This window comes from Arachis ipaensis, chromosome B1 (genome assembly GCF_059453495.1).
Source record: "Arachis ipaensis isolate K30076 ecotype BB chromosome B1, ASM5945349v1, whole genome shotgun sequence".
NCBI classification, from domain to species: domain Eukaryota; kingdom Viridiplantae; phylum Streptophyta; class Magnoliopsida; order Fabales; family Fabaceae; genus Arachis; species Arachis ipaensis.
In genome coordinates, this window is record NC_142436.1 from 131,357,356 (window position 1) to 131,368,404 (window position 11,049).

Genomic DNA, 11,049 nt, shown 5'->3' on the forward strand with positions numbered 1-11,049 from the left:
TTTAATCGCTCTACCTACTCCTGTGGTCGGAGTAACCTTCAGGAAAACATGATCTCCTTCCTCAAATTCCAAGGGCTTCCGCCTCTGATCGGCGTAACTCTTTTGGCGACTCTGCGCCGTAAGCATCCTGTCTCGGATTTTCTTGACTTGTTCAGTGGTTTCAGCTATCATTTCTGGCCCCAACAAGCCTTTCTCTCCAGCTTCATACCAACATAGTGGAGATTGACATTTCCTCCCATACAATGCCTCATACGGAGCCATTCCGATGCTCGCATGGTAACTATTATTGTATGCAAACTCCACTAACGGCATATACCGATCCCAATTCGTCGGTTGGTCCAAAACACAAGCTCTCAACATATCCTCTAGTGTTTGGATCGTCCTCTCAGATTGACCATCTGTTTGAGGATGGTAAGCTGTACTCAAGCTTAATCGGGTTCCAAAAGCTTTCTGAAATGCACCCCAGAACCTCGAAGTGAAACGAGGATCTCTATCAGAGATTATAGTAGCAGGTACACCATGGAGTCTCACAATCTCCTTTATGTATAACCGAGCTAGCTCCTCAAGGGTGTAAGTCATCCGAATGGGCAAAAAGTGAGCTGACTTCGTCAGTCGGTCCACAATCACCCAGATAGCATCAAAACCAGTCCTAGTCCTTGGCAATCCCGACACAAAGTCCATTGCAATACTTTCCCACTTCCATTGCGGAACCTCTAAAGGTTGCAACATCCCGGAAGGTCTTTGATGTTCAATCTTTACCTTTTGACAAGTTAAGCACTTTGAAACATATTCCGCCACATCATTCTTCATACCCGGCCACCAAAACATCGCCTTTAAATCATGGTACATCTTAGTACTTCCCGGGTGAATGGAGAATCCGCTTTTGTGTGCCTCCCTTAAGATATCTTGTCTCAAAGTACCAACATCCGGCACAATGATCCTACCCTTGAATCTCCATAACCCATCTTTTTCTTCCGACACTCTCCACTGTTTTCCTTGCTCGATAGCCGGTAACACCTTCCATAATGCTTCATCATTTTCATGAGCCTTTAGGAGTTTGGACTTAAAGTCACTTGAGATTTCTAATCGGCTCAAACACAAGTTTCCAGATACTTCTCGAGCACCAATTTTTAGACTCTCGAATCCCTTGAGCAACTTCTCCTCTTGAAGCATCATCCAAGACGCATATAACGACTTCCGACTTAACGCATCCGCCACTATATTCGCTTTTCCCGGATGGTAATTCAACTCAAAGTCGTAGTCCTTCAATAATTCCATCCACCTCCTTTGCCTCATATTAAGCTCTTTCTGATCAAAGAGGTATTTCAAACTCTTGTGATCGGAAAAGACTTGGAACTTAACCCCATAGAGATAATGCCTCCACACCTTCAAGGCAAATACGACCGCAGCGAGTTCCAGATCGTGCGTAGGGTAACTAACTTCATGAGGTCTCAACTGTCGTGAGGCATACGCCACCACATTATGATGCTGCATCAGCACGCACCCTAGACCCTTCAACGATGCATCACAGTACACCTCAAAAGGCTCGTTCGGCTCAGGTAACACTAACACAGGTGCAGTGGTCAACTTTTTCTTCAATGCCTGAAAGCTCTCCTCGCACTCAGGAGTCCAAACAAACAGAGTGTCTTTGCGAGTTAACTTTGTCAACGGCAAAGCTAATTGCGAAAAGCCTTTGATGAACCTTCGGTAATAGCCAGCTAAACCCAGAAAACTCCTTATCTCAGTTACTGTGGTTGGTTGCTTCCATTCCATTACAGCCTCCACCTTAGTTGGATCTACGGCTATTCCCCTCTTACTCACCACGTGACCCAAAAACTTTACCTCATCCTTCCAAAACTCACACTTAGACAATTTCGCATAGAGTTTCTTCTCCTTTAAAATTTGCAACACGGTCCGCAAGTGTTCCGCATGCTCTTCTTTGGTCTTGGAGTAAATTAGTATGTCGTCAATGAAGACAACAACGAATTTATCCAGAAACGGACGGAACACTCTATTCATGTAATCCATAAACACCGCAGGAGCGTTCGTCAACCCAAAAGACATTACAGTATACTCATAATGACCATAACGAGTCCTGAAAGCAGTCTTAGGGATATCCTCACCCCTCACCCTTATCTGGTGATAACCGGATCGCAAATCGATCTTGGAGAAAACCCCAGCTCCTTGTAATTGATCCATGAGATCATCAATCCTCGGCAATGGGTATTTATTCTTTATGGTGACCTTGTTCAGCTGCCTGTAATCCACACAGAGCCGCATACTTCCATCTTTCTTCTTTACCAGTAATACTGGAGCACCCCACGGGGAAACACTTGGTCGGATAAAGTTCTTACCCAACAATTCCTCTAACTGAGACTTTAGCTCGGCCATCTCTAACGGTGACATCCTATAAGGAGCACTTGAGATTGGTCCCGCCCCAGGCACCAACTCAATAGCAAACTCGACCTCTCGGTTAGGTGGAAATTCCTCAATATCATCGGGAAACACTTCCGGAAACTCACACACTACCGGAATCTGATCCAACCTTTGATCATCACCCGAAACACCCGCGGTTAACAATAGGATACCCTGACATTCGATTCCAGAACAGTTCACCATCATTGAATTCAAGTAATAATTATTCACCACAACCGGCCCTTCTGTATCCTCCGGCATAAAGTACACCGACTTGGTAGAACAATCAAGCAGGACATGGTTTTCGGATAACCAGTCCAATCCCAAGATAAGATCAAGACCGATCATCGGTAAGCAGATTAGATTATGGACAAAATCACGCTGCTTGAACCTAAACGAAACTTTCGGGCATCCTAGTCTAGTTACCATAGCTTCATGGGTAGCATTATACACTTTTAAGTCATAACCTAAGGTTACGATCTTCAACCCTAACTCATGGGCTTTCTCAAATGCAATAAATGAATGCGATGCTCCCGAATCAAATAAAGCATTTAAAGTTTGACCAGCCATTTCACAATTACCTCGAATGAGTGTCTCAGATCCTTCTGCACCCACAGCTGAGGTGGTGAACACCCGACCAGTCTGTTGTGCTTTCCCAGCACCTTGCTTTTGCTTCTCTGGACAACTTGCGGCTTTATGTCCCGCCTTTCCACAATTGTAGCACAAACCCCATCCGGCCTTGCATGGTACTCCCGGATGGTGACTCCCACACCTAGTACAAGCTTGATCATTCTGAGGCTGCTTCCCAAACCTTTTCCCTTGGGAGTAGTTGTTGTTGGGCCTCCTAAAAGAACCTCCCCTCTTGAAAGACAGACCTCTAGGTGCAAAGCTCTTCCCTCGGTTCTGTGGAAATGATCCTTTGTGACTTCCTTTCTCAGCGGCTGCCTTCTTCACACACTCTTCAGCAACCCTACACTTGTTCACCAATTCGGAGAAAGTCCTAATCTCCATTGGCCCCACCGAACCGAAAATATCACTCCGGAGTCCTCCCTCGTACTTAACACACTTCCATTCCTCATATTCCACCGGAGTCCCTTGACACATACGAGAGAATCTGAACAACTCCTCAAACTTGTCAGTATACTCAGATACGGACATAGTACCCTGCTTCAGCTGCAACAATTCAAGCTCCTTGGCCGTCCTAGCAGAAGTCGGAAAGTACTTCTTATAGAACTCCTCTTGGAAGACATCCCAGGTGATATAATCATCACCGTGCTGCAGAAGACGACGGATACCTTGCCACCAATGCGACGCTTCACCTGTGAGCATATAGGTAGCGAACTCGACACGCTGTCCTTCAGGTACCACTTGTGCTTGCAGTGCTCGCTCTATAGCCTGAAACCATGTATCGGCCTCAGTCGGGCTAGTAGTTCCCTTGAACTTAGGTGGATTAACCTTCAAAAAGTTTGCCAAGGTCATCGGACCCTGAACTCCACCTCCATCATTACCATGGTTGTTCATCTGTTGACCAAGAGCCTCAGCAGTGGCTTGCATAGCAGCAGCCATGTTCTCCAACGCAGCCATAAAGTTCACCGGGTCATTAGGATTAGTCTCCGGCGCACGAGCAGTCGTATGTCCTCTCCCACGGCCTCTACCGCGTCCACGAGGCGCCATCTGGTTCCTATACACACCAAACAATCGATATTAAGTTGATCAGTCTCAATATCGGAAGTTTAGTGCTTCAAAGTCCCAAATGCATGCTCATGAACGTTTATGCCAATTATATCAAGTAGATATACTAACAGCACATAACACACACACAGAGAATGCATAGAAGCATAGTCAGTCCATTCCTCAGGCTCTACAGGAACGAACTGCTCTGATACCATAATGTAACACCCTACCATACAGAGTCTTATGCTTAAGTCATAATTCAGAGATGGCAAGGTATTACGACCTCTAAAACAAAAATTTAGTACGTATAGTAGTATGAATGATTGATTATAACTAGGAGCCTTGTAGAAAAAAGGGGTAAACAAAAACCGCAACTCGAAAGCGCAACACTCCGATCACTAACACAACGAGCAAAGGATAAGCTAACGCAAGATCATATATATAAAGAGTATCAAAAACAGGAATATCAAGACTCAAAATCCGGCTGCGAAGGTAACCGGTTCGAGCATAGCAATATATACATATAATAAAATAAGGAAAACCCCAAGGAAAACCCAAAGGGACACAAATACCGAAAACCTAATCTCCAAAATCCCCTCTAGAAGGAGTCATCACAGTTTGTATTATTTAATGGAGATAAAAGTATCTAAACAAGATATATAAATCAAGATAGAGTCCCGAGAACAAGAATCTTCGCTAATCCAGAAGTCCCCAGCATGCCTCAACGAGAAGCCTCGTGTCCTGCATCTGAAAACCACAAAATCCGCATGGGTGAGAACCAGAGGTCCCCAGTACGGTAACAGCTTCCACATATATAATACATAATAATAGAGGAAAGCCGAAGGCAATCCTAGAACTTCCTCCAGAAAATATCAAAGCTTATAAACAAGCTAAACCGTAAGCGGCAACTAACTAAAGATCCTTCAGTCTAACTAATACTTCCCTTTCTACTTCCTTCAGACCTCCCAACAACCAGCAGGAGTATAATATAGCAAACACAGTTATATCAGACAAGAGATTTACAAATAGGAACAAATAAGGCATTTAGGCAATTAGCAAGTAATATGCAGTCAAATAGGCAATCTCAAACAATTCATGTAGTATGCTTATGATGCATGCCTGTCCCTAGTGGCTGATGATATCATCTGTCGGTTATAGAGCCAACCCGACAAGTCCTGGTAGCTAGCCATTGGACTGTCCCTCTGTCGTGCATCCCCAACTCGAGTTATACTCATCATAAACTTGATCATAATCATGATCCATATCCATCACCCTCACTGGTGAATATTTATCCATCACCATCACTGGTGAATATTTATGGGGGCGAGCTCATCCGGGCCTTTCACAGTGCCCGGCCACACTTACGACATAGGGTCAAAAGAGCTTCGAGTCTCAACCTGGAGCACATGGTGGCTAGCCATTGCTACTACCCAGGGAAACCCTCATCTCCAATGGTGGAAGTGCAAACCTTCACAATTCAATCAACATCATATATGCATTTATACTTGGCCATAAACATGGCTCCGCCGTAACACGGCAATAATCTAGCCATCCGGCTCACGGTTAAATCCATAACCAGCCAATTCATTAACAATTACGGCCCTTCGGCCCATGGCACAACAAGCACTTCCACCGCCATTCTCCGCATCTCACATAATCATCTTTGATCCTCAATGATCATTCATTTTTCCCTTGCTTCACTCGCAAGTTACCACATTCACTAGCCCTTTTTCTCATGCTAGGCATATCATAATGATTTAAGACATAAGTGGTGAGATCGGAGGCTTAGGAGTATGAAATTTGGCTTTTAAAACTCAAAAATCAACTTTGGGATGAAAACAGGTCCACGCGTACGCGCACGCATGGATGGCGCTTTCTCGAAGAACGGCGCGTACGCACCAAGTGCGCCTACGCGCGAGGGGTCATTCTGCTAAAAATTTTCTAAGTTAAAAGCTGCAGAATTTACAGATTCAAACCCCAATCTTCCGACGGACATAACTTCCTCATTTTAAATCGTTTTTCACCCGTTCTTCGAACGGCATGGACATCCCGGATCCAATTTCATTTCTAAACAGATTTGGCACAAATCAGAGATCCGTAGTCCAAGTTATGTCCCGTCAAAGTATGCCCAAAAACCATGTTTTCATACAAAACCACAAGGTGCCATTTTCAAAACAAGCCACTTTCAACTCTTTTCAAAATCAATCAAACATGCCAATTTCAACCCTTCTCTTTGAAATCATTCAAAATGTACCAAAATCAACAACAAGCCATCCTCAACTCACACATTGACACTTTACCAAGGTTTCCAAAACCACATCCAACCATTTTAACACTTCTCAATCAAATGGCTAAAGGACAAACACAATATCATGTCATACATCCTTCCTCATCCCAATTTCCAATAATACCATTTCCAATTAACCATCATTATACATAATCAATATCATACTCACCATCAACATGGTACCACCCATCAATTCAACCTCAATCATCCATCAAGCATATATCACAACATGCATTTCTCATATTTCACACAATCAAGGCATCAATATTCATAATCACATATATGAACACATCATATATTTCAACCATTCAACAACACCAACAATTCAATGCCTATCTTAGGGCCTCTAGCCTAAGTATTTCCTACCACATTACATATTAGATACGGGAAACCAAAACCATACCTTAGCCGATTCCCCAAGCTCAACCGGAGCACTTCCAAACCACTTGTCCACAAGCTCTCAAGGTATCAACACCTCCAAGAACAGATTTTATCACACAAAACCCTCTTCCAAGCTTTCCAAAATCACCAATCAAGCTCCAATATTCACATATACACAACCTAAGCCACAATCATCATACCCATACACAACATCTCAATACCCAAACATCATAGAACAACAAATTATACTAGGGTTGAGAATCTTACCACACCCAAGGTCCAAGGAGACAAGATTAACCTTCTCCTTCAAGAGAGTTGGGTCCTATAACATCAAAGAACCCAAAATCTCAACATTTTTGCTCATGAAACTCGAAATCAAGGGCTGGAATTTCGAACAGTAAAACGTAGATTACCTCAAGATTGATTGTATGGGTTTTGTAGAGCTCTCCGTGGTGAACGCGTGGCCGCAAACGGAGCGGCAATCGGAGCTCTAGATCAAAAGTTATGGTGGTTTGAAGATCAAGTGAGAGAAGGAAGTTGAGAGAGTGTTCTTCCCCCTTCCATCTCAATTTTCAGCGTGTTTTGGTGTTGTGTGAGGAGAGAGAGTGCTGAAAACTAGGGTTTTGGTTTAGTTATGTTGGGCCAAGGGCCCACTTTGGGTCCGGTTGGTCCGGTTTGGCCCATTCGATCCAATCTTGGTCCGATTTCTATAAAATTGGTACCGAAATTCTCGTCTCAATTTCCTCTATCACATTTAGCTATAAAAATAACATTTTTGGCTTTCTAGAATAAATTCTCATTTATGGGTTAATTAACCATTAATTAACCGGGTCTTACAACGTGTCACATCAGATTTTCATTAACGGAAATAGCTACAGGGGCAAACGTGGGACACAATCTAATATTTGAGGGTGTTAATTGAGTAACTATAAATTTGGGGGTCGAAAATTTCAGGGGCCAAAATGGGTTTCAACTCGGTGAATTGCGCTAAGAATCTCTGTGCGATATCCGCGAAGGCCGTAATGGACTCTTGTAGGCCATAATCTCATGTCCGTGGACTTGTCGAAGTTTTTCGACAGTCGGACCTTGAAGATAGAGGGGTGGAAAGGGGTTGCGCCCATAATAATGGGGTGCTGTCGCTTCTTCCCTTTGTTTCTTCTTGTCTCCCACAGTCTTCTGATCTACTGCGGGTGTAGGTGTGAGACCGAGAGTCGGCTCGTCCATGTTCGTTGTCCCTCCTGGGGCTCTGCGGTCCTCCGGTCCCCTAGTCGGTGACCAGGTACAGGACAGGCTCGGACGGGAGTCTCTGCTGTGTTCGGGACGGTAACGGTCCCTCGCGGCCAGGTCCCTCTCCAAGTTTTGCACTCGGTGCCGGAATTCTTGCATGATCTTTGAGTTGTCATCACCTGTGCTGCCAAATGGGCGTGTCTCGGGAGATTGAGAGGGGGGTCATCCCGACGGGACAGCGATCTCGAGCGTTCTTGAGAAGAGGCTGCGGAGCTTACCCTGCTTCTCAAGCGGGCTCCCCCTTCTTCACGTATCTCCTCTCTACGAGGGAAAAGATCCATGTTCGCACTAGATCCCCACAAACGGCACCAATGTTCGGTTGCTCGGGTAAATGGTAGTCCGGACGAGGGTGAGGTGATAGTTCTAGATTTGTGCGCGAGCTTCTCTAAGGGAATGACAACTTGAATTGTCGATGGGTTGGCAGGTGAGGGCCACCTGCAAGGACACTCTGATGCCAAAATCAGGCGGCTAATTAGGGTTAAAAGGTGACGTAATGCTGGGGAGGGATAGGTCCCTCTTTATTTATACTCTGAACTCACGTGGGCCCCTTAGCTTGGGTGCATCTGTCTGGAAGCTTCTGCTAGTTGTCCAAGTCTTCTCAGCAGGGCGTGAGGTGCCGGGTGGGTCACCTTTGGGTTCAGGTCTAGTGAGCCGGCGGGTTGGCGGTCCACAGTCGGACCGGGACCCTTATTGAGCTGGGCTGGAACAGTCAACAAATGTTGTGCATTACCTTCAGTGACTAAGTCAACAATGCATGGTTGTCAATGGACCATTAAAAGAAAGACTTCTAAGGAAAAGGATAAGCCAAATGTTGTTGAACCTTGTAAAATGAAAAGAAAAACTACCACAACTCTTGGACGGAAAAAGGCATGTTATCATCAATGGTCAGAAAATTAATCATATATACTTTTTTCACTTATTTATTCTTGATCATTTGACGTCGTCTATAATTAATGCAGATCATCAGATTGATGATATGAATTCCTGGCGAACAGAATTTTCAAATATTTACATATGGTATGCCTCATATGGATCAAATATGTGGAATTCAAGATTTTTGTGCTATGTAGCAGGTGGACAGGTAATGCTATTGCAATGTCTCAGTAAGTTTATATATGTTAGCACTGCTATAAGCTGTCAAATTGTTGTTAAGTGAATGATATGCCAGACCTGAAATTTCTTGTTTCTTCAATTGTCATCCATGATTATTTGCTTGCTTAAACAAGAGTTTGCAACCTCAGTTTCATTCATTGTTTATGGTGTGGATTTTGGTTGGGTGGGAGGAGGGGGGTTATTTTCTTTCCTTTTTATGTAGTTTTTGTGCGGTTTATGTTCAGGTGGAAGGCATGAAAAACACCTGTTCTGGTTCACTGGATAAAGCTTTGCCGAAGGCAATAGTATGGAAGACTTTTCCTTGCCATACATTTTTTGGCCGTGAAGCTTCACATACGTGGGGTCCTGGAGGGGTTGCATTGCTTAATCCAGTAGAAACATCTCAGTACAAGACACACATGTGTCTGTACAAAATTTCGTAAGCAAATCCTTGAATTTGTGAAATTATACTTCTGTTTACATAGGATCCTTTCTTCATTTCAGTGATATGCAGTTATAGCACAAGTGTGGAGTTTTCGTCCGTTTTATTTTTAAATTGCTTACATACTCTACGGAAGTTCTGTAGTTAACTTCTTGTCCCCGTTTGTTACAGGATGGAGCAATTCAATGATATTTTATTTCAGGAAAATGGATTAAGCATTGATACTGGCTCTCCTTTACTTGATATAGCAACCCTGAATGCTATCTCTGAGAAGGAATTCAATTCTCAGGAGGTTAAGGTATTACCCGATCCCCTTGTTTTTCTGAATTTGATTACTGAATTTAGTTCGTTCTTTTTCTTTTTTTCCCTAACAATCTCCTCATTTAGTTTGTTCCCCTCTCTCTAATAATGTTGCAGGATGGTTGGTATGGTAATGTTGTTTACTTGGGGAAGGAGCAGGACATCCCCATAGTTACCATGACGTGAGTGACATATTGCCCTTTCTATGAGGAACATGTTCTTAGAGCACATTTAGTGCGTGCTTTAGAAACATGTACAACCATTAACATGTTCGAATGTTATGTGTCCGAGGACACAAGTATTTCTCCTCTAGTTGCCATGTCAATTTATTTCCTAGTTATAATATAATCATGTTGTGTTACCTTAATCAAACCAGGTGTTCGCTCGCTGATATTGAAGGCTTCAAATCTGGGAAGCTACCATTACGAGCCCCTAATGAGGCATATACCAAAACCTTAATTAAAGGATTGGTAGAGGGCAAACAACTTTCTGAGGGGGAAGCCATTGCTTACATTGAAGCTGCTTCTAAATCCTTAATTTGCAGCTAGACATGTGCCTTTTGAATCGGGGTGTAAATCTTATTTAACAGTTTACATATATTTCTATTCCCAGCTTCGCATACACCTCGCTTGTGGGCTGACCATTTATTATTGCTAGGGCATTCGTCATGTGATTGCATGCATATATATATATATATATATATATATATATATATATATATATATATATATATATATATATATATATATTACTTTCGTGTATAGTATTTGAAGTTCCTTGAATGTTGTTGACAGGAACTTACTCCAGATTGAATTGCTAATATATAGTTGGACAGAACCTTCTTTCTCCCTTTTACAGCTGAATACGTAGTTATCCCGTTCTGAATCATTTGCTTTTTTCATACAATGTTATTAGAACCAAATAACTATATAATTAGAATTAGACTAAACTACCAAAGGTACCTATGAAAGATGTAGTCGTTGACAAGAGTACTCATGAATTTAGAAAACAACCCGAATATCCACAATTATATAGTTCAGTTTGTCAAATGTAACCAAAAACGTTAGAAGGCTTTGTTTACATGTCCTACTTGTCTATTTCCTTTCTAACGAGGCAAGAGAGTTTTTTTAGGTGAATCATTTTTTTTTTTTTTTGGATGTGTATTGTATTT

General features: G+C 42.9%; 1 protein-coding gene and 1 long non-coding RNA gene across 2 annotated transcripts in view; one reads left to right on the forward strand and one right to left on the reverse strand.

Moving 5' to 3' along the window:
• Positions 1–10,727, forward strand: part of HDA05 (histone deacetylase 5) — a 29,506-nt gene extending 18,779 nt beyond the window's left edge. Inside the window, exons 10-14 of the mRNA XM_016337959.3 lie at positions 9,004–9,125; positions 9,382–9,575; positions 9,750–9,876; positions 9,996–10,060; positions 10,255–10,727. Of these exons, the coding sequence (XP_016193445.1) occupies positions 9,004–9,125; positions 9,382–9,575; positions 9,750–9,876; positions 9,996–10,060; positions 10,255–10,426 (680 nt within the window). The 3' untranslated portion in view covers positions 10,427–10,727. The remainder of the gene's footprint in view (positions 1–9,003; positions 9,126–9,381; positions 9,576–9,749; positions 9,877–9,995; positions 10,061–10,254) is intronic.
• On the reverse strand, positions 4,508–7,015 carry LOC148578390 (uncharacterized). The gene is made up of 2 exons (XR_015902457.1): positions 6,780–7,015; positions 4,508–4,836 (listed from the first exon to the last, which is right to left on the reverse strand). It is a non-coding gene; the product is annotated as an uncharacterized LOC148578390 (long non-coding RNA).
• Positions 10,728–11,049: the final 322 nt, after the last annotated feature.